Below are 21,925 nucleotides of genomic sequence, written 5' to 3'. Positions count from 1 at the left end.
CTGTTACCACGGCTTGTATATCAGAAAAACAGAATATTCCACTTAGAGGTAGTATAAACTTCAAACTAACATTTTATTAAATACTGTATCACTTTGCTACAACAGATGTTTCTTTATAAAATTAACCTTTTGTGCTAAAAATTACCCCAGACACAGCCCTCCCCTAGCAGCACAGGAACTCTAGGCTGCAGCGGGGCGTGGCTCCTGGCTGCCAGCCCTGGTGGCCTTCATCTGCCCAGTGCCCTGGGAGCCCACAGAGCTGGGCCTTCTCCGCTCCCAAGTTCCCGGGGTTTAGTATGGCCTTGGGTGACTCAGGCCCACTGGGTCCATCAGTCCTGCTTAAGCCAGCCACGTTTAGGGGACTTAAGGCCCCCTAGGGCTTGAGGGCTCCAAGCAAGGGTCCCCTCCAGCAGCCACAGCTGTCAGAGCTGGGCCCTGGGGCCTGGCACTGCCCTCCCCTCCCCACCTATGCCACTAGAAATTGGGATCACACCCATCAGCCCCTTGACCACTGGGCATATCCCCTTCTGAAGCAGATGGACCCTGGGGGGTTCTGGCCAGCCCTGTGCTGTGTCCCAACAGCCCTGTTGTCTGGATATAGGATGTCTCAGTGGCACTTGGTTTTCAGCTCAATGCGCACCCCTAGCTGGGAATCTGAGGCTTGGCCCTTCCCTGGACTCAGGGGCAGCAAAAGACATGTGAGTAAATGCGCCTCTAGGGGGTGGGCGGCTCCCACGAACACACAGCTAAGGGAACAGCAGCTAAGAGCAACCAGCCCCTCACCCAGCCTCTGAGGGGAAGCCCTGGGTGGTGCTCTCACCCTGAAGTGGTGGTACCCTAGGTCTCCCCCTCCACAGACAGGCTCTGCCCTGGGTGCTCAGAGCAGCCTTTGGGGGATTGAGGGGTGGTGAGGCGCCAACACCACAGGGCCAGCAGCTGGCTTGGACACAGGAGCAGAAAGACAGGCTTCAGTCAGTCTTGGAGGAATCTGGGTCCGAGAGTAACTCAGCGGTAGGTGTGCTCAGTAAAAATAAGGCAAATGGCCCAAGGTAGAGATCCTGGGGTTTCCCAGAAGACAGCTCGAGAGGCCCTGGAATGCCCTGGAGATGGGCTCAAGGCTGTGTTCCCTGTGTCCAACACAGCCCCTACCCTGAGGAACGGGAGCGAAGGAGGCAGAGGTGCCAAAGACTCACCCCGCTGCCACTGCCATGCCTTCAACAGAGAAGGGCCCCCACCTTTCTAAAGGGAGGGCCCCCACCCCTACTCTTTGACAGCCTCAGGGCAGAGGTGAGTCCTCCAGCTGGGAAAAGAGCTCTGGGCCTGGGGACCTGGCTGCTCCCCAAGGTGGCTGCAGGGGCCCTGGAAGGGCTGGCCAGGACCCCCAAGGCTGCTCCCTCGCCCAGGCCTGGCCGGTTCAGCGCACGGTGCACACATCCAGGATGCAGAAGCGTGCGCGGCAGGTAGGGCAGGGCACACGGCTAGCCAGCCAAGTGTCAGGGCGCTGTGGGTCCTGGCGGCTGGCAAACCACTTGCCCATGCAGGTGAGACACCACATGGGGCGGCAGTAGCACTGCTGGCACTCGCCCTCAGCCACCTCCTGGCACATCTTCACCAGCTTCACACTGGCACGTGTCTGCATGCAGCCAATGCAGGCCTCCAGCTCCTGCAGGTGGGCCGAGATCACAGGGAGCATGGCCGGATGGCCCCATGGGATCCCCCACCCTAGGGACCCTGCCCGCCCCTGCCCAGCCCCCCACCTGGCTGCTGGGGACTGAATAGGCCGGGTTGACCTCCACCAGGGAGGCAAACGTCTCCAGGAACAGGTCGCCCAGGCTCTGGTGGATGACGACGTTGGCCGCACGGCGGATGGGTGCCCGGAGCTTCTCACACAGCTCGCCGTACTCCGTGGAGTTCAGCCTGCAAGAAGGCGGGGGCTGCTGGGCTGGGGCCACTGGACTGAGGCCCCTCTGTAGGGCAGGGCCATTGTGCCCGAGCAGCCAGGCAAGGATCCTGGGGCAGGTGGCAGAGAGGCCAAAGCTGTGATGGTGACCGGAGCACCCACAACCAAACAGAACGTGGGGACTCAGACAGCCCAGCTGCCTGATGAAAACCAGCCTACTGAGATAGCCCTGAGGCCAGAGCCCACAGACCTAACACCACCCGCTCACCTGACCCCACTGGCCGCAGGGAGAACTGCCACTGAGACACAGAGTGGCTGGCCCCTCAGCAGGCCCAAAATGTGTCCAAGGAGGGGCACGGCAGGACAGCCACAGCGTGAATGGGACACAAGACCTCAGCTCGGGCTACGACCTCAGAGCTGAGGCAGCCACCAAGCCTCTACCCTGTACAACTCCCAAACGTCCCCAGCATGCTCCCCAGAGAAGCTGAGAAAGGAGACTTGGAGAAAGGGGAAGCAGAGGAAACCTGTAGGGTGCGAGGTGGGCAAGGCACCAAGGGGCCAGGACGGGCCTGGGGTGGGCAGGGCGCTCAGAGGGAGAGTCTCGCTGGAGGGATGGCTGGAGTGGCCACTCCACGCATCATCGCCTCCCAGAGGGGCACAAAAACGAACCTGTGCGCTGGCTGGGCACGCGTTCTCCTGCAAGCCCCAGCCCCCAAAGCCCTCCCTCGGGCACGCCTACCGGATGTCAAAGGCCCGCACGGCAGGGCTGGTACTGGCCACACGAATGGTGAGGAGCTGCACTGGCAGGTTGGAGTCCGGCGAGAGCTCATGCTGCTGTGACTCCGTCACAGTCAGCTGCACATCCTGCTGCTGGGCCACGTACACACAGTACGTGGTCACCTTCATCACCCACGTATCTGTCACGATCACACGGGCTCCTGGTGCCCCCGTGGCAAACTTGTCAATACGCCGGAACTCAGTGTTGACGGAGGAAGCGACGGCCCGCCACCCCGACTGTGGAAGGGCGTAAAGGGCCAGGGTGCGGGCCAGTGGGTGGTGGGCCCACTGGTCCCGGGACCAGTAGTAGATCAGGGTGCAGGTGATAGTTGGCAGGGTCACTGCCAGCATGAGGAAGAGCTGCCAGGCCTCCGGGGCCTGGCTTGGGGAGTAGAGCTGCTTTTCCGAGGCTGCGAAGCACATACCTACGTAGTAGCCTGTAAGGAACAGAGTGAGCCTCAGCAAAGGTGGCGACTACCAAGTATCTCCCAGTGAGGGCCACAGTGCTGTCCCTATACCTGGGGGGAGAGCACTTCACTTGTTCCCACCCTTGGTCCTGGCCCTCTGCCCTGGTCAGCTCCCAGGGCGAGGCCATAGTACCCACAGCAGGTGGGCCTCACCCACCTCCACAATGGCCCAACTAAGCCCTTGCCACCAACAGTGACGCAACATGAAGTGAAACGTTTTTAATTCACTACTTCAGTTTTACACAAGAGTGAGTACTGAGAAAAAGCAACAAAACCTAGAATGGGAAAAACAAATGCAAGGATCTAGTGTCACCAAATGCAGAGCCGCCCTCCCCAGGGTGGGATCTTAGCCCCTCGACCCCACCCTCTGAGTGTGACCCATCCCAGGCCTGGGACATCATGTGCCAGATGGTGGGGGCCATGACAAGGACACAGGAGCCAGCTCTGGGGCCCCTGCTGGCCAGATTGAGGCCACTTTGCACATCAAAATGAATGAAGTAGGGGCCAGCCCTGTGGCATAGTGGTTAAGTCTGGCACACTCTGCTTCTGCAGCCAGGTTCGCAGGTTCGGATCCCAGGCATGGACCTACACCATTCATCAGCCATGCTTTGGCAGCATCCCACATATAAAATAGAAGAAGACTGGCAAAAATGTTGACTCACAGCAAATCTTCCTCAGAAACAAACAAACAGAAAAAATGAATGAAGTAGATAGCGAGGGGGTGCAGAGACAGGATTGAGATTGCATAAATAATAAAAGTTTGCTGTTGATGAAATCATGTTTTAAGATAATTTGCCATGTGCCAATAAATAGGATTCAAAGCTTCAACAAAAAAAAAGCCTTTGGCGGAGGGGGAGTGGTGGGGGTGGTGGGTAAGCCCCATGGCCGAGTGGTTAAAGTTCCGCGTGCTCCACTTCCATGGCCAGGGTTCGCAGGTTCAGATCCCTACTCCACTCATCAGGCATACTGCGGAGGTATCCCCTGTACAAAGCGGAGGAAGACTGGCAAGGATGTCAGCTCAGAGCTAGTCTCCCCACCAAAAAAAAATACTTCTCAAAACAAGTGGGAAAATAAAACAAAATCCCGTGTCCAACCATAGGCCAGGCTCCATGCCCTCCTCTAGGTGTGGCCTCTGTGAGTCACTCAGCTCCGTAAGTTCCGACTTCCCTGTCTATCCGTGGATGGAGGCCCAGCCCCCTACAGGCCCTCAGAAAGGGTGGGTTAGAGGGGCTCCAGAAAGCTGCAGGGCTCCTGAGCTCCCAGGGCAGAAGCCAGCCCACAATCCTCATGGGAGCCCAGGCCCTGAGCCACACGTTCCTCGTCTGGGCAGCAGTCTAACTGGCCGCCCTGCTCACAGGGTGCTGGGTCCTCAGGCTGAAGGAGCCCGGCGGTGACCCCAACACCAGGCAAAGTAACCAGTCGGCCCAGGGGACATGGCCACCAGCTCTCCGCGCTGGCCCTGTCTCCATCCTGACGTGGGCTCCTCTCCGCCCACCTTCCCCGCAGGCACCAGCCCCATGCACTGGCTGGCCTCGCCCCAGGCCCCTCTGGCCGCTCTCCACACCGGCCAGGCTGCTGCATCCGTCGCCAGGAGGACACTCCCCCGTGACCACAGAGCTGCAGACGCGGCCAAGCCGCTACCCTCCCACACCGGCTTCTGCCCGCGGGTCCTCCAGACCCCCGCCTGCCCCCCACTCTCCAGCCAGTCCCCGTCCACCCAGTGACAGGCCGGCCGCCCAGAGGCCAGCGAGCCCCTGGGGCACTGCCCAGCACAGCCCCTGGGCAACCTGGGAGCGTGCCGGCCTCAGAGACGCCTTCCCCGGCCTCCGCACCTGTGACAACCCCGCCCAGGGTCACCCACCTCTGCCTGCCCTGCCCACGACCAAGGCCCGGGGCAGGGCCACCTCGTCGCCCAGGAGCCCCCGGGGTCCGAGCCAGCGCCTCCGCCCCCTGCGAGCGGCCGGCGGGCGGAGCAGCCTCACGCTCGGGGCCGGCCGCTTCTCCCCGGGCGCCCTCCCCGACTCTCCCCACAGGGCGGGGACCCGAGCGGGCTGCGGCCGGCTCACCAAGCGGCAGCAGCGAGTGGCACAGCAGCGTGGCGGCCGTGCGGCGCAGGTGGTAGGGCACGAAGGCGGCGTCCTCGCTGCCCAGCCAGCCCGACAGCAGGTTCTGCACCGTGAGCCCGGCCGAGTAGAACTCGGTGGGCGTGAACACGAAGCACACCGCGAACACCAGGTAGGCCAGCGTGAAGGTGACCTCGGGGCTGTCCATCGCGCCGCCGCCGCCACCGCCGTGGAGCCGTCCGGGACAGTCCCGCAGCCCCCGGCACCGGGAACAGGCCCCAGCGTCCCGGTCCGGTGGGCGCGGAGCGCTCTGGGAGATGGGGCCCGCGGAGCACACTGGGAGATGGGAGACCGCCGTGGAGCACTCTGGGAGGTGGAGTCCCCGCCCGCGGGGCGCTCTGGGAGATGGGCGTCCCCATGGAGCATTGTGGGAGGTGGAGTCCTCGCCCGCGGAGAGCTCTGAGAGATGGGATGGAGTCCCGCCGCCAAGTCGGCGCAGGGCGCTGTGAGAGATCGAGTCCCGGGGGGCACTACGGGAAATGGATTTCTCGCTCCCAGCACACGGCCAGAAGTTGTGAGCTGCAGCAACAGTCCTCGCGAGGGTTCGAATGATCCTCCAGACCCGTCCTCTGACTCCAGGAACAAATTAACAAAGGCGTGCGTTTGTCACAAACTCGGGAGGCGGGCCAGAGCTCAGCCGGCTCCGCTCCGGGCTGCTGCCGGGCCGGCCGGTGAGCGTTGACCCGGCGGGAAGGCGTCCCTGGGGGCCGTGGGGCCGGCGCCACACCTAGTCCCATTTCACAGCTAGGAAAACCGAGACCCAGGCGAGTGGCTCTCAGGCCCCGGGCCTTCCGCGCAGTCTAGCCGCGTCTGCAGAGCCCGAGAGCCCCAGGCGACAGCAGCGCCGCCATCACCGCCCGCCTGCGAGCAGCCCTTCCCCTCCGCCCGCTCGGCACGCCGCGGTTCCGGCGCCCCCTCGCCCAGCGTGCCCTCCCCCCGCTCCGGAAGCGGAGCCGCAGGCGCGCGGGGGCGTGGCCTGGAGCGCGGCCTCCCATTGGCCACCGGCGTCCCGTGCGCCGCGCTCCCAGCCGCCCGCTGATTGGCCGCGCGCGCCAACCGTCGGGGTTTGAAACCGCGGCGGGCGGACCGGCTCCCGGACTCAGCGCCTCCCGCTCTCTCGGCTCCGCGCGGTGGCCGGCAGGTAAGGCGGCGGCGGGGTCCCGGCCCGGGCCTCCATCCCAGCCTCTTCCCCACCCTGCGCCCGGCCCCGTGCCTCTGTCCGTCCTGGAACTGCCGCCGCCCTCCTGCCCCGCGCCCTCCTCCCGGCGACAGGTCGGCGCTGGCGTGTCCCCCCCGCGCCCCCTCCCAGGGACCGCCCCGTCGGCTCCTCCCGCCTCCCCCAGGGCCGCCTTCCCGCCGGGTCAACGCTCACCGGCCGGCCCGCCGCAGCCCGGAGCAGAGCCGGCTGAGCTCTGCCCCGCCTCCCGAGACGCCTGACGGGCGCCTGCCCTCCTGGCTCCTCCGCCGTCCCTTTTGTCACCCTCCTGGAGGGTGGTCCTCCAGAAGGTCCATGTGTCAGAGTCCCTCCGGGCCCTGCCCGCGGGCCGCCCCCCACCTCGGTGACCTCGTCCAGCCTCAAATACCACCTCTAGCTGTGGTTTAGCAAATGCACGTCTCCGACACCGAATGCCGCCCGGCTCGCTGCCCGCCCCCCGCCCGGGTGTCCAAGACGGGATTCCTGATGCCCAGCCCCTCCCGGCTCTGCGTGGCCACGCCTCCCTCCAGTGGGGGCTGCTTGGTGCTGCTTCCTCCAGCCCCACCTGTGCGCCGTCCCCGCCTCCCGCTGCACCTGTCCCACAGAGCGGCTGGAGCTCCCAGCTCTGCTGATCCTCCCCTCCCACTCCGCCCCCACCACAGTCCTCAGCAGCGGGGCGGCCTCTGCTCAGGAGCCCCGGCCTGGTCCCCATTGTCAGTAGAAGCCAAACATGACAGAGGCCACCGTCAGTGTTCTCCCTCCTTCCCCAGGCAGAGGACTGCCAAAAACCTGTTCTCTAGGCCCCCCTGGTGTGTCCCACGGCCATCCAGCCCCCTCCCCTGTTTTACCCAGTTGCTCAGGCCGAGAACCTGACAGTCACCTTTGACTTCTGACTATCTTTCCCACTTCCACACACCGCAGGGGGCCTGCTGGCCAAGCCAGGGCTGACCGCCCGCCCAGGCCTGCTGCAGGAGTCTCTGACTCTCCACTTCCTGTCCTACACACAAACAAGGAGCACCCCCCAATGCCCTCCAAAGCGCCAACTTCACACTCGTCCCAGCCCCCCTTGCTCCTTCTGCCCCAGACACCTGGGCCTTGTTCAAGCCACAGCCCCCGCCACCAGCAAGTGCCCATGGTGCCACCTTGGGCAGATCGATACTCAGGTCTCTGACGACTTAGATTGAGAATGTCACATCGGTAACCGTCATGAGGACTGTGGGAGGGAGGAAATCTGTTCTAGAGCCTTTTGGGCCAGACTGGAGGGTAGTGTATTTCCAGACTCCAGGCCTTGATGTAGAAGCTCCCCACCCGGTTATTCTGCGCCTCACTGCTTTCACCAGCTCCTCCTCTAGGCCTCAGCCATCCCGACGCCCCCAGCTGGTCCCCATTTCACAGCGCCGTGGGGGGAGAGCAAGCCACGCCTTTCTGCTTTTCTTTCTTCTGCCAGCTTTGCCACCTGGTCCAATTCTAACACGGCCTCAGCACCTCGAGTGGAGGCCTGCCTGTGGGAGACCCTGGCCTCCTCTGCCTCTTCCGGTTTTCTTCCAGGCCACCACTTAGCTGTCTCTTGACTCTTACCCACAAAGTTCAACTTATTGCGAGCACCTTGTTTTTCCTGTGCCCTAAAGGCTGAAGGCCCTTCTAGCCCTTGGGCCTGGGAGGTGGTGGCTCCCCTGAAGCAGGACAGGGACCGCCTGGTAGAATACGCTGCCTGAGGTGTGACCCAGCTGCACAGGAAGGTGGACATCCTCCTGGCAGCAGTGCAGGGTCAACTCTGTTGTTTTTACCTTAATGCATCGAGACACCACAGCGTCGCTGCCTTCATGCTGACAAAGGCTGTCTGCTTTTTCAGAATGAGTCTGCAGATCTTCAATGACGAAAATGTCACTGGTGACAAAAGTGCAGAGAACTGTGACTTCCTGTTTTCACCACCAGAGCTTACCGGAAGATCATCTGTTCTTCGTCTGTCACAGAAAGAAAATGTGCCCCCCAAGAGCATAGCAAAAGCTGTGAAGGTGAGCGCGTCGTGCCCATGTGAGATCTACCGTGTGTCACATGTCAGGTCACCCTGAAACCTGCTTTCCTGGTGACTTGACTGAGCTGGCAGGGCGGGGTGCTACCCACATAGCGGTTGAAGACTTGAATTATTGAACAGATGTTCTCTCCCTCCCCAACAGGTGACTTTTCAGACGCCTCTGCGGGACCCACAGACGCACAGGGTTTTAAGTCCTGTTGTGAGCAGCAAACCGGAGGCTTGCTTTGCTCTGGGTGAGGCCAGAGGGTTAGGAAACCCTCCTCACGTCTGGACGCAGAAAGAGAAGTAAGTGTGGGTGCTGTTCGTGTCCTGCAATTTATAGCATCTCTGACGGACTTGGCAGGAACATTCTGTCTTATTGTCTGTCACATCTGGTTGGGTTCCTCCTGGTCTCTACTCTGAGCTTGTGCAGTGCATGGTCCCAAGTATTCGGCATCAGAAGTCATTAGTGGAAAAATGGATAATGGAATACTTAGAATAAGTTTAAAATTCATGTTCCATTCCTTTGTCGTACCCTTGCCAACAAGTTGGGCTCATTTTTCTCTAGCTTCGCAGAATGTCCTGGTCACGTCTCCAAGGAAGGGTGCTCTGTGGTTTTTCCTTTTTTGTCTCGTTCCACTGGGGTGTCTCTCCTGCTTGCACGTTGAGCCGTGTTCTTTTAAAGGCAGAGGCGCTGTCTGTTGTGTGATCTGGTCAGAATGTGGGTGGCCTCAGGGACCAGGTCTTAAACACCTCACTGGCTTGGAGAAGCTTCTTGGCAGCCTCACCCTGAGTTTGGTGTTTGGCTTGGGCATGGTGGTCGACTAAGCAAGTGCCATGGCTTTTCCCGCCTCTGGAAGGGAGGGCCCTGGTGGCAGCTCTTCACCCCCAGATTGTGCTGAACTAACCTGACGGCGGCCCCCAGGGACCCTCTGCATCAAGTGTCACTAACATACCCTTCACCTAACTTAAGTGAAACGTTCTTGGGGCTGTGGTCCTGTCTCCCAGTGGAAGAACCTCGAGCCTGAATCTGTCCCTCTCCCCAAGTGTCCTTGCTACTTTTCAACTTCAGTTTTGTCCTTTTTGAAATTCAGCTAGATGAGATTAGAGTGACTCAAATACTGTTCTTTTATAATGGCCTCAAGAAGGGAGGGAACCCAGCCACTCAGACCCCACCTCCTGGCCACAGGATCTGACCTGCTTTGCGGGCCAGGGCAGTTCCTGTCTCTGCCAGGTCTCTGCAGTGCCACAGAGCAGAAGTAGAGGCCAGGCCAGGAGGACCCAGAGAGGGTGGCCCTGGGAGCCGGGGCCCTGCTCTGCTAAGGCAGTGTTCTCAGTCTCTTCTTCAGTGAAGAGCTTGACCCTCATGCGCCCTGACCATCCCTGACTGTGTAGCTAGTAGTCCCCAACCTAAAGGGGGAAATAGGGTAGGGCAGAAAACCTTAACTTGGGTCATTTGTCCGTCAGGTTTCTGCTCTCTCTCAGAAGCCTGTCTGTCCCTAGGTTGCCCACCAGCCTTGATTAACGGGACTAGACTTGTGCAAGTTCATCCCAGGGAGAGGATTGACTGAACGTTCTTTTTTTGTCTTAAGCTAATGTTTTCATGTGGACTAAAAGCTAAAAAACTTCACGGTTCCTTAGTATTAACTAAGTCTGTTTCTGAAAAGCCAACAGTTGACCAAAGAAGTGGACACCAAAACAACCGATGGAATTCTCCAGAAACCAGCAGTGGTGGATGCTGACCCTCCTCCAGGGAACATGAGACCAGCCTCTGAAGACAGGCATTCTGGCGGGCCCACCTCAGCTCCCCTGGCCCTCTTGAATCCCTCAAGCTCTCCCCAGACGCTGGAAAGTCTTAAAAACCAAGTGCCATCTCCAGGACGAATGTCTGGCAGCCCTGAGCAAGACTTGGAGGCAAACGTTCATTCTTATTCCTTAGAGAAAAGCATTATGTCCACCCCTGAAATTCTAGAAGACCCTCCTGGGATGGTGCCCCAAGATAGAACTGCAGACCCTCACACAGTGGCAGGAGGAAGCTCGCACAGGATCCCTGCTTCCGCAGCCGGGGCCACTCTGCCTGCTGGAGGTGCCCCCGAAGGAGCACATGGAGAAGGGCCCCTTGCAGACCTGCCTGGCGAGGCCCCTGCCGACCCCGAGAATACCACCCAGGCTGGCCCTCTGGGGGCTGGAGGCACCACGTCCCCAAGTCCTCAGGAGGAAGAGGCCGACAGCCAAAAGGCTGACTCTTGGAGGAGCGGGCCCATAAGGCTAGAATTTGACTTCTCCGACGAGGCTGCCAGCAAAAGGCCACCCCCACCAAGGAAGCTGGGGAAGAGACCTGGCCTCAAGGCTCCCTCACGGAGGCCGGAGGGGAGGCAGGAAAAGAGCCCCAGGGAGGTGGGTGAGGGTCCCGTTCCCCCTCCCGGGGGGTCTTACAACCTGGACTGCGACAAGTTGGATGACCCAAACGTCAGCCCGTTCGGAGGCGGTGGGGAGGCTTGGCCCTCAGAACGCCCCCAGGACGGATCCGCCGGGCCCGGGGCCGCACAGCTGAGCACTGGGCCTGCGGCCGTGGAGAACTCACCTCCAAACCAGTGAGTGTGGCGTGGCGCTGTTGGGGGCGGCTGCTCCGTGGTGTGTGTGCTGGAGCACCCGAGAACAGAAATGCCACCTACATGCCCCCTGAGAAGGGGCCTCGGGGCACATGTGGGCCCGTCCTGAGTCCCGAGACCAAGGAAGGGTGCTCACAGCAGCCACAGCTAGCGGGAAATAGTGGGAAGAGCATCCCCACACCCTGTTACATCCCCGCCACGGGATGGGGGCTGTCATCATGGTTTTTAAGAACACTATCTGTAATGAATTTGGAATTTCTAGAAAGATACCTAGAGAAGAAAAAACACATATAATTCCAAAACTGACAGAGCGGCTGTTAGCACTGAGCGTGGTTCCTAAGGCTCTGTCGGGTCTCCTGGTGTGGGTACCTCCTCACATGCTCACTGCTCTCTGGGGACAGCTGCTTGGTGGCTGTGAGTGCTCAGTCCTGAGAGAAGCTTGGCCAGTGGCTGGCCAGCACTCAGACTTGCAGCTTCTCTGCAGAGACCCTGACTGCCCTGCAGGCTGCCATCCCCACCCCAGAACTGCCCCGTGAGGGGGTCCCCACCCTCCAGGCTTTTGCCAGTTTCCTGGTAGAAAGGATGAATGAATCCTTGTGGTTTGCTTTTTGCTGAGTTGAAACGACCTCGGAGCTCCTTGCCTGCTTCCAAAACCTCCTTCGAGGCTCGTGATCCTCATGCAGGAGAGGTTGGTGGCTTTGATAGGCCACTCAGCTTAGGCCTTGTGCCTCCCTTCCTAGGTGAGGGTCCACGGTGCCAGTGGCTGCTCAGGGGGTAGGGAGGGATGACACCGGCACAGGCCCTACTGACCCGTCTCTTCAGGCAGGTGCCTTCAGCCTCCGCAGATGACACACCTGTGGTGCAGACCGCAGCAGAGACCTCAGGAGCAGTCGGCAAGGTACGGATTGCATGCGTGTGCGTGAACAAGCACAAGCACATCCCTGCACTGTCACCACAATTTGCATATCATAACAGGGTAGAGGGTGACCAGGTGGGACACTGCTGCCTCTCAACCCCTACCCCCCACCCCCCCCATCTTGATGGGACTAGATGAGGCAAAGGCCCCACCCAGGACTCTTGACTGCACGAGATGCTCAAACTGAGCCACCCAAGGTGACATTGACCTCCCTTCCAGGAAGGAACTGTGAATTCTTCGGGCACATTGGCTCCCACCAGCAGTCCATGCAGTGAGCTGACGGCCTCACCCACTAAACCGGCGTCCCCACCTCTGCAGGGGCCAGAGCCAGCCTCAGACCTGAGTGACGAGCACTTCCGAGACCCAGCTGAGGGTACGTTTCCCCTGGGTCATGACTCATCTGTCCCCGCTGTCAATTTGCCTAAAATACGTCCCGTGAGCATGTGTGTTCACTGGCGTTTGTGGGTGATCATGCTACAGGCTGCTCTGTTCCCAGACTTTAAGTGATGCACACAGAAACTTCTGGTTTATCAAAAGATGGGCATTTTCAGGAGAACAGAACTGATAACCTTTATAATATAGGGGATTTCTAGAAATGGGAGTTGTAGACTCAGAGAAACAGGCAGAAGACACAAGTGAGGCTTTGCGCAGTTGCAGGCACATAGTGAACAGCTGGGCCTCACTGATCATCAGAAATGCTGCTGGGATGAGAGCCCACAGTGACAAAATGAGCAGCTCAGGTCTTCCACGCAGGCTGTGTTAGGTGTGGTGCTTCTGTACGACAGACATGGAACAGTCACTAATCTAAGGTGCATTCAGGGAGAACTTGCGGTTTAATTGCTTTAAAAGATGTAAGGCAAGGTAACAGGACCTCAATTTTGGTCACTTAAAATCCAGCAGGCACGGGGAAGACAGGCTGGAACGAGGCATTTGTCTGTGGCAGGATAAGCACAGGGTCCTCACGGTGCAGGTGGGACCAGGAGCCGTGGATGAGCTCCGCCAGGGCAGGCCTGCCCCACAGGGAGCCTGAAGTTACACGTGTGGGCTTGGTGTCTGATTTCTTTCACTGAGAGTGCAGCCCAGGTTCATCCGTGGTGTAGCATGTGCCAGTGTTTCATTCCTTTTCATGGCTGAGCAGTGTTCCACTGCATGGGTGGACCCCAGCTTGTTTGTTTGTTCCCAAGTTGAGGAACATTTGAGCTGTTTCCACTTTTCAGCTGCCGTGAATAGTGCTGTTATGAAGGTTCGTGTTCACGTTTTTGTGTGGACATGTTTTCCACTTATTTTGGGTAGATATATCTAGATGTAGCATTCCTGGGTCATATGGTAACTGTGTGGTTAGCTTTTTGGGGAATTGCCAGGTTGTCTTCCAAAGCGGCTGCCCCATTTAGCAGTCGCTTTACAGCAGGGCGTGAGGGCTCCCATCCCCGCGCCCTCGCCAGCACTTGTTCTGACTTTCTGATTCCAGTCAGCCAGGTGGTGTGCGTGTTCCCTCGTTCTGATTTGCATTTCATGGCAACTGATGCAGAGTATCCTTTCCTGTGCTTGTCGGCCTCTCCTGTGTCTTCTTTGAGGAAATGTCTGCTCAGATCCTTGCCCATTTTTTAATTGTCTTTTTACTAGAAGAGTTTCTTGTACAGCCTAGATAAGAATCCTTTATTTTCTCCCACCCCGTGGGTTGTCTTTTCACTTTCTCAGTGTTGTCCTTTGAAGGACAAATATTAACTTCGAAGCCCAATTTATCTATTCTTTTCTTTTGCTTGTACTTTTGGTGTCAAATGTAAGAAATCATTACCAAATCCAACGTCATGAAGATTTACCTTTAGAGTCAGAGTTCTTACCTTTAGGTCTGGTCTGTTTTAAGGTCACATTTGTATATGGCATGAGGCAGCCTGAGGTTTTTTTAAACGAAGGTCACAGTATCAGAAATTAAAGGCCTGGGGCCGGCCCCATGGCCAAGTGGTTAAGTTTGCATGCTCCACTTCGGTGGCCCAGGGTTTCGACAGTTCGGATCCTGGGCACTGACATGGCACCGCTCATCAAGCCATGCTGAGGCGGCATCCCACTTGCCACAACTAGAAGGACCCACAACTAAAAATACACAATTATGTACCAGGGGACTTTGGGAGAAAAAGGAAAAATAAAATCTTAAAAAAGAAATTAAAGGCCTTTTCTTTTTTTTCTTTTTTTTTTTTTGAGGAAGATTAGCCCTGAGCTAACATCTGCTGCCAATCTTCCTCTTTTTGCTGAGGAAGACTGGTCCTGAGCTAACACCCATGCCCATCTTCCTCTACTTTATATGTGGGACACCTACCACAGCCTGGTTTGCCATGCGGTGCCATGTCCACACCTGGGATTCAAACTGGTGAACCCCAGGCCGCTGAAGTGGAATGTGCACACTTAACTGCTGCACCACCAGGCTGGCCCCTAAAGGCCTTTTCTATGGTAGTTGAAACAGTGGTTCTCAACCACTGCAGTTTAGCCCCCAAGGGGACGCTTTTGGTTGTCATGCCTGGGGGGTGCCGCCCACAGAACAAGCAACTCCAAGTGTCATTAGCATGAGGCCAGAAAACCCACTTCAGAGACCCCTGTCCAGGATGGATGGTGGAGTGGGCGGGTCACAGCTCAGTGTTTGCACAGGCTGAGTACTTGGCTGTGGGGCTCCCTCCAAGGTGGACATGGAAGCTGCTGAGCTTGCATTTATTTCACTGGAGAGCCGTGATCCGCCACGTGTGGGCTGGTGGCGGCAGTGCTGATGCGCTCCCTCTCAGTTCTAGGTGCAGGAGCCGAGGTGGACTACCTGGAGCAGTTCGGGACTTGCTTGGTGAGGGCCCCGCACCTTCACGGCTGCCCTTCCTGAAGGAGGTGTCTCCAAAAGGGACGCTTTCTAGACTCGCCCCATGCCACTGTCACAGCTCAGCAGCCACCGCAGTTTTTCCGGTCAGACATCAGCAGTGTCCACATCTACCAGGATGTGGCCGACCCAGTGCCATGATGGTTGTCTGGGTCTCTGCAGGGCCCCTTTTCCTGCAGCTTCTCTCCTGAGCTGCATCCCGTGGTCCCAGTGGGTCCCCTGCTGGCCGCTCACCCAGAGGCAGCCTTGAGCACATTGCTCCTCTGCTGGGGACAGTCCCACCTTGGGAGGGGTCTCACTGTGTGTCACAGTCTCCCGGGCCCTTTGCCCAGTGAGCGAGGCCCCACACCCTTGGGGCTGTTGTTTGTCAGGGACTCCACAAACCCATTGACGTGCCCGCCTCCCTCAGTTTAAAGAGTCAGCCCTGAGGAAGCAGTCCTTATACCTCAAGTTCGACCCGCTCCTGATGGACAGCCCTCAGAGACCTGCGCCCGTGGTCCCCGCGACAGACAGGTGCGCCCCTCAGTCTATGGGGCTTGGGGTGGGCGGGCTAGCAGGCGGCCATTACCAGGTGCACCGGCGATCAGAGACTCCCAGGTGAAGGGGGGATGTTCGTGGCTCAGTCTCTGAAAAGCAGGCTCAGAGGAGCTGGGGCCGCTGGGGGGCAGGCAGGGTGACTGAAAAGGAACAGTCAGTGGAGCTCTGACCTGGAAGTCAGTCACAGTCAGAGCAGCGCAGGCAGCAGTGAGCAGGAGGAGTGAGCCCTCTGGCCGTGGATCATGTCTGGCCCACTGCCTTTTTCTATAAATAAAGTTTTATTGGCACGCAGTCTCACTCATTCCTTTACGTATCTGTGTGGCTGCTTTAGCACTTAAAGCAGCAGAGCACAGGCAGTCACAACAGAGGCCATGTGGCCCACAAATCCTAAAACATTTGCTCTCTGGCCCTTGGGGAAAACCTGAGCAGAGCCCTGCTCTGGAAGAAAACAAGGCGTCTTGATGTTCTGGTCTGGTCTCTCAGTGTGCAGGACGTGGACGCGCCCTCGGGAAATCCGCCTGCCGCCAATCTCGTGGAACTTGACTTCCTAGGCCCTCCGGATGTGCCTGTAAGTGCTTCCTCCCTTCTGTGGTGTAAAGAGATGTGTGTTGTTTTAAGAGCCTGGGTTTTATCTTCCAGGGATGTGCAAGTTTCAGAGGGTCACTTGGGGGCTGCAGGGCCGCTCCTTGTCACAGGTCACTCACCGTGCTCTCCCGGGAACCTCCTAGCCTCCGAGGGCCTGTCTTCCCTGATAACAGGTCGGAAACAGAGGTGAATGCAAGAGGAGCTTTTGCCCAGCTGGTCTCTGTCACCCCTGCAGGTGCTGGACCCACCTTTGTGTGTCCTCGGGCCCGGGGGTCCACTGCTGCCCGTGGGACCCATCGTGGACGTACTACAGTACAGCCAGAAGGACCTGGATGCTGTGGTGAGGACAGGGCGTAGAGGAGGGTGGTTTCCCAGAGTGCTGCCCCCACCTGTTGGTTACGGCCCTGGGTGTGGTGTCCACGGACTGCTCCAGAGACCCATCGAGAGCTAGGAGTGGATGGCTCTGAGCACTGGCCTTTCCCAGGCTGCTGCAGGTGCCATTGCATGTCCACTTACTGAGCCCCCGGCCCATCACCCAGTTAGCTGAAAGTCCTGTTTCCACCCAGCTTCTCACGGAGAACCTGTTCACATGCTGAGGGTCTGAACGTCCATGTGCCCCTGTTCATGTGTCCTCCATAGGCACTGCTCTGAGCCACCCTAGGGATGGCAGAGTAGGACAGCTGGCAGGACTGAGCTTCAAGCCCCTGAGTCCCCTCACTGCCCCAGTGATGCCCTGGGTGGTGTCTGACCAGGCCCCTCCTCGGTAGACCTGTGTGCTGGGCCCAGGCTGGGACATGCACTTGCCCAGAAGCGCCCAGGCTGCCTCCACTGGCAGCTGTGTCCTCCTGGGTCTCGATGCCCCATGGCCACCTGCCTGCTCAGAGTTGGCCCAGCAGCTCACAGCTCAGACCATCTGCGGTCCAGTCTGGCGTTCTCTCTGCCACTGGGCCCCTCCCCTCTGCAGGCTGCTCTCCCAGCCTCCCTGTAATAGGAGGCCTCCCCTACCCATACCCACCACACACAGGCGTGGGCTCCTGGGAGCCAGTGGGACCCCTAGTACACACCTGCCCACGAAGGGGAGCCCTCTGGGCTCTGACAGGTGGACACCCCAGGAGACATGCTCTCTCACTTGGCACCTGCTGGCCCTACCACAGCAGCCACCCTGTAAGGGGACATCTGCCAAGTGAGGCACAAGGCCTGACTGGGCTCCTTGCAGCCCATCCCCTGACCTGACTCGGACACGTCGCCCCAGAGACCAGGGGCCCGGGAGGGGTGCCCAGCACCAACTTGGTGTGTGGTTGTGCAGGTGGAAGCAACACAAAAAGAGAACCTGTCGCTCAGGAGCGAGTGTGAGGCGCTCCAGGCGAAGAACCTGGAGATGGGGAAGATCATGGATGGGTTTGAGAGGATGGTGTACCAGGCGATGGGTGAGTGCCAGGCACCCGCAGGCCCCTCTTCCTAGCAGCAGCCCCCCTGGGAGCGAGAGCTGCCCGCGGCCTGCAGCCCCTGTAGAGGAGCTGCCAAGGCCAGTGCAGGCACGGCTGGCGGTCAGGTGGTGCCATACAGCTGGCACTACTCAGCCCCCAAATTGGTGAGCCCCTGAAGCTGGGGCCGTGGTGGGAAGCAGATAGGGTCCCTCCATGGGCGCTGCATCTTCGCTCAGCCCCCGCACCCCGCCAGGTGGCTGTGTGTCCAGCTGCAGCCTCTGTGGGTGTTGGGCACTGGGTGTGTCCAGGCTGGGGCTGGGGGGTGGGAGCACCGGCCCTTACCCCAGGCACCACTCAGGCTCTCAGAGGCCCCCAAATGTGAGGACCAGCTGCAGAGTCACCCCAGGTGTCCCTGTGGGTCTCGGCGCCACCCCTCTTCCTCAGGACCTCTGCTGTTGGGCCCTGGGTTCCCTGTCCAGCCCCTTAGGCTCTGGCTGGAGCTGGTGTTGAGAAGATGGCTGTTTCTGGGCACTCATGCCCCTGGCCCTGCTCCTGGGAATCACGGGGGAGGGGCCTCGTCACCATGCCTCTACCAGGATCCCAGGCGAGCCTCGGCCAACACGCCTCTCCTTACCACCACTCCCCTCCCCTCCTGCTCGTCGTTTGCGGCACCCGCGTGTGGGTGACCTCTAATCCCGAGTGGCTGCTCTCTTTTTCTCAAGAGGAGGCTCAGAAACAGAAGGAACTTGCCAAAGCTGAGATCCAGAAGGTTCTCAAAGAGAAAGACCAACTGACTGCAGACCTGAGCTCCTTGGAAAAGTCTTTCTCTGACCTCTTCAAGCGGTTCGAGAAACAGAAGGAGGTGATCGAAGGCTACCGCACGGTAGGTGGTGCCGCACCTGTCCTCCCCAGAGCCCTGGGTGGGCAGTGGTCGCTGACCGTGCTGGGCTGCCCTGTGTCCTCACTTGCTGTGGGTTACAGCCCCAGCCCCGTCAGGCTGGAGGCCGTCTCCACACCCTGGTCCTTTGTGAAGGGAACGCAACTTGGCACCTGGCCGCATGTTCCCCTGCACCAGGGCTGCGAGGCCAGTCTGGCCAGTGGGCTGGCGAGGTGCCATCTGCCTGGGGAGGCGCCAGGTACGTTAACAGAGGAACCACAGGGTACAGCAGCTGAGGGAGTGCCCAGATGTGCAATGGGCCCCAAGGAGCCAGCAGCTGCCTTCTGCAGGAGGGCCTGGGCCCAGTTGGGGCCACACACAGGGCTGCCAGGCAAGGGACAGCACATCCTAGGCATGAGGCCAGGACAGGGCTCCCCACACACACCGACCCCAGCTGGACCCCTGCCTCCCTTGGCATTGCTCCAGTTCTCTCTGTGAGGGGAGATACCTAAAGAAGCTGATACACCTCCCAGAGCGCAGAGGGAGGGCACCCACACAGCAGAGGGCAGCACAGGGATGACCCACAGTTACTGAGCCGGGCTTGGGGAATGAGCGCGAGCTCGTGGAAGTGGTGGTAGAGGCACAGTAGCCCGGCCTCCTGGGGAAGGGCTGGGCTGGACCTGCAAGACGCTGCCTGAAGTGTGGGAGGAGGAAGCTGGCCGTGACTGCAGAGGGTACGGCTGAGGTGGTGCCTGTCACCACAAGGGGAGGGCCCTTGGGTGGCCCTGGAAGTCTGTTGGACTGGAACCAGCAGGCCCTGCAAGGTTGTAGCTGAGCTCATGGCGTCTCACCTCAGAGTCTGGGGGGCGGTCAGTGGCCGTTTCTGGCTGCCGGGCAGAAGCCAGCCCAAAGGGTCTATGGAAGAAAAGGTCAACCTTCCATTTCTTCTAAGATAGCTTTCCAAATAACGTCCGACACAGCGTAACAAGGTACACAGGAGACAGGAAAGTCCGAGTGGAGATCAGAAATAGTCACTGGAAACAGCCCCAGGGCTCCAGGTGTGAGTGTACACAGGGGAGGCCGGTGGTGGAAGTGCGCTTAGTTCTGGCCGCAAGCAGTCGGCAGGCCTGGCTGTGCCCCAAAGTCTGTCAGTGCTCCCAGCTGGGGTGCGTGGCAGGGATGGGAAGCGGGCCCCTTCTGGGAGAGGCAGACAGTGCATTTGGCTTGAGGGTGCTCCGCCCCAGCAGCCTTCCTGCTGGCAGTGTCCGGCCCTGTCCTGGGGTGGCCAAGCCACAGTCTGACGGTGCGGGCTCCCTCCCAGGGCTTCCTCGCACACCTCATCCCGTCTTGGAGGACACACATACAGACTTTAAAATAGCTGTTGTCTGTATTCAAAGGAGTATTGTAGTCAAGACCTCAAAACTAGAGGAGAACCAGACGGACGCTCTGAACTGGGAAATATGCCAAAACTTAAGATGGGCGCCTGCGGGCGAGCTTGGCCGCCAGGAAGCTTCTCCATGGGCAGGGGAGGGGCCGCCGAGCAAGGGCCTGGCCGCGTCCCTGGGGCTGAGGAGGGAGACGAGGGAGGGGTGGGCTAGGCAACGAGAAGGCCTGACCCGCGTGTGACCGAGAGCTGTGGGGCCACACGGCTCACTTTGAAAGAGCTGGCCGAGAACGTTCCACAGCCCGGAGACAAGGCCACAGGTCTCGAGCAAACACTGTTCTTGAGACCTGGTACCTGATGGGCAAGTTGCTGGACGCTGGGGGGCAGGGCATTGAGAGATGGAGCAGTGTGACGAGCAGACGGTGGCAGGGGTGCGATCCTTCACACTGAGTCTTGGAAGGAGATGGAGTGGCCTACTTTCTGCCTCCGCCCGAAGTTGGTGTCATCACCTGTAGCCGGGCGTGCGACTGCCTAGGAGGCCGTCCCCACGTGGCCCTCAGATAGACAGCCGTGTCCCTGTGTCCAGATGTTCCCTACTGTCGTCTTCCCTTCTGGGGCCAGCAGGGAGACCTGGCCCCTGAAGTGGGGGGCTTGCGGGAACTGTCCGTGGACCTGGTGCATGGCCCACTTTCTCCCACGGCGCCTGGGCATAGTGGGGGGGTGCACAGGTGGGCTCTATGTGCCAGGCAGGCTGAGGGAATGGGCAGGGGGCCTGTAGAGGGTGACAGCAGCCGTCGAGGGGTCTGGTGTCAAGCCTGGCTTCAGCGGACCGTCCACAGGAGGTCTGGGGCTGTGTGGAGGGGTCTTTAACAAAATAAAAATGGGAAGCGTTTCCGCGTGGCCTTCCTCATCTTCCGAGGAGGCTCGAGCTGCTGTTCCACTAACGTCCCAGAGGGCCTGTCCACACCTGACCCCGGGACCCCCAAGCCAAGCCTGGGCAGTCGCAAACAGAATAGTGCCCTGTTAGCCATTAACATCTGCGCGTTACTTAAAGAATGAAGAATCGCTGAAGAAGTGCGTTGAGGATTACATAGTGAGAATTGAAAAGGAAGGCCAGAGATACCACGCGCTAAAGGCCCACGCGGAAGAGAAACTCAAGCTGTGAGTGCTGCGGGGAGGGGAGGACACAGCGGGCAGGAGACAGGCGGGGAGGATGAGGGAGCCTCCGCACTCAGCCCTGCCCTCTGCTTCTCCAGGGCAAACGAGGAGATCGCCCAGGTCCGGAGCAAGGCCCAAGCAGAGGCCCTGGCCTTCCAGGCGAGCCTGAGGAAGGAGCAGATGCGCATCCACTCGCTGGAGAAGACCGTGGAGCAGAAGGTGGGCTCAGGGGACCCAAGGCTTCCAGGCTGACCAGGAGGGGAGGACCACTCCTCTTCTGGGACCTGCCCTGTAGCAGGGACGGTCAGGCAGTACCTTCTAGAAAGCCTCTGTGGCCTGCTCCCAGGCCGGGCCTCTCTACTCCTCCTCAGCCCCTACATCCCGGGGCCAGGCCAGACAAGCGCCTTGGCCAGGTGCTGTGCCTGAGGGTGTCATGAGAAGTCTGGGGATCCCACTTTTCTCCTTCAGACTAAAGAAAACGATGAGCTGACCAGAATCTGTGACGACCTCATATCCAAGATGGAAAAGATCTGACGTGGAAGCCCCTGACCCGTGCCCATCCTGTCTGTCTGTCTGTCTGTGTCTGTCCAACTATTAGGTTTCATGTTCTTTCTTCTCTTAACCTCAACTCACTTTTAAACTAGTTTGCTTTAAAAAGAAGACTAAATAAAGTTTCTGTTAAGTTTAAGCACTGAATTTGCCCTGGTTTTGATTAAAATGAAGCTTTCCAGCCTTGGCGGAGCCGACCCACAGCTGCTGTCACCCACTGTGCCTTCGGCCCTACCCTGCACCTCGTAGCTGCCCAGTGGGTGGGCAGACGGGCGGCCCTGCTCAAGGGACGGCCTGAAGGGCTCCGGTTCCGCCCTGTCTGCCCCTGCCTGCCCCTGCCTTCTCCCATCAGCCGCATGGTTCTGGGGTGGGGAGGGTGCATCTCTGCCTTGTGACCACAGAGCAAAAGCCAAAGGGACTCAAGCTGTAGTGTACAGAAGTAAACCACACCGAGCTGAGCTGGTGGTTGGCTTGGTGTCACTTGGCGAGGCTGCAGGATCCCGATAATGGATCACTCACAAGGTTTGGCTGAGGTATTTTGTTGTTGGGG

The 21,925-nt window shown here is 59.4% G+C and overlaps 2 protein-coding genes across 3 annotated transcripts; one reads left to right on the top strand and one right to left on the bottom strand.

Moving 5' to 3' along the window:
- Positions 1 to 54: 54 nt before the first annotated feature.
- Positions 55 to 6,198, bottom strand: TMEM129 (transmembrane protein 129, E3 ubiquitin ligase). The gene is made up of 4 exons (XM_023638528.2): positions 5,211 to 6,198; positions 2,640 to 3,114; positions 1,758 to 1,917; positions 55 to 1,663 (listed from the first exon to the last, which is right to left on the bottom strand). Exons 1-4 carry the CDS (start codon positions 5,413 to 5,415, stop codon positions 1,415 to 1,417), a joined length of 1,089 nt encoding a protein of 362 aa, XP_023494296.2. The 5' UTR covers positions 5,416 to 6,198; the 3' UTR covers positions 55 to 1,414.
- TACC3 (transforming acidic coiled-coil containing protein 3) lies at positions 5,174 to 21,514 on the top strand. Of its 2 annotated transcripts, none has more exons than XM_070262851.1 (15): positions 5,174 to 5,379; positions 8,315 to 8,477; positions 8,640 to 8,782; positions 10,144 to 11,070; positions 11,911 to 11,986; positions 12,224 to 12,377; positions 14,776 to 14,828; positions 15,268 to 15,371; positions 15,879 to 15,963; positions 16,216 to 16,320; positions 17,287 to 17,407; positions 18,130 to 18,290; positions 20,723 to 20,829; positions 20,925 to 21,045; positions 21,295 to 21,514. In XM_070262851.1, exons 2-15 carry the CDS (start codon positions 8,316 to 8,318, stop codon positions 21,358 to 21,360), a joined length of 2,385 nt encoding a protein of 794 aa, XP_070118952.1. In that variant the 5' UTR covers positions 5,174 to 5,379; position 8,315; the 3' UTR covers positions 21,361 to 21,514. The 2 variants fall into 2 exon arrangements, with proteins under 2 accessions (XP_070118952.1, XP_005609001.3); XM_005608944.4 differs by lacking the exon at positions 5,174 to 5,379 and adding an exon at positions 5,653 to 6,408.
- Positions 21,515 to 21,925: the final 411 nt, after the last annotated feature.

Source organism: Equus caballus, chromosome 3 (genome assembly GCF_041296265.1).
Source record: "Equus caballus isolate H_3958 breed thoroughbred chromosome 3, TB-T2T, whole genome shotgun sequence".
NCBI classification, from domain to species: domain Eukaryota; kingdom Metazoa; phylum Chordata; class Mammalia; order Perissodactyla; family Equidae; genus Equus; species Equus caballus.
The sequence above is the reverse complement of the archived record's forward strand: the minus strand, read 5'-3'. Positions and strand labels throughout refer to the sequence as shown.

Bases quoted from the DNA above. Each gene is read 5' to 3' on its own strand.
- TACC3 (XM_070262851.1), top strand. From the start codon at position 8,316: ATGAGTCTGCAGATCTTCAATGACGAAAATGTCACTGGTGACAAAAGT. The intron at 12,378-14,775 runs GTACGTTTCCCC...GCTCCCTCTCAG, and splicing joins CTTCCGAGACCCAGCTGAGG to TTCTAGGTGCAGGAGCCGAG. The intron at 15,964-16,215 runs GTAAGTGCTTCC...TCACCCCTGCAG, and splicing joins TAGGCCCTCCGGATGTGCCT to GTGCTGGACCCACCTTTGTG.
- TMEM129 (XM_023638528.2), bottom strand. From the start codon at position 5,415: ATGGACAGCCCCGAGGTCACCTTCACGCTGGCCTACCTGGTGTTCGCG. The intron at 1,918-2,639 runs GTAGGCGTGCCC...GCCTTCTTGCAG, and splicing joins GTGCGGGCCTTTGACATCCG to GCTGAACTCCACGGAGTACG. The intron at 1,664-1,757 runs GTGGGGGGCTGG...GCCCACCTGCAG, and splicing joins ATTCAGTCCCCAGCAGCCAG to GAGCTGGAGGCCTGCATTGG.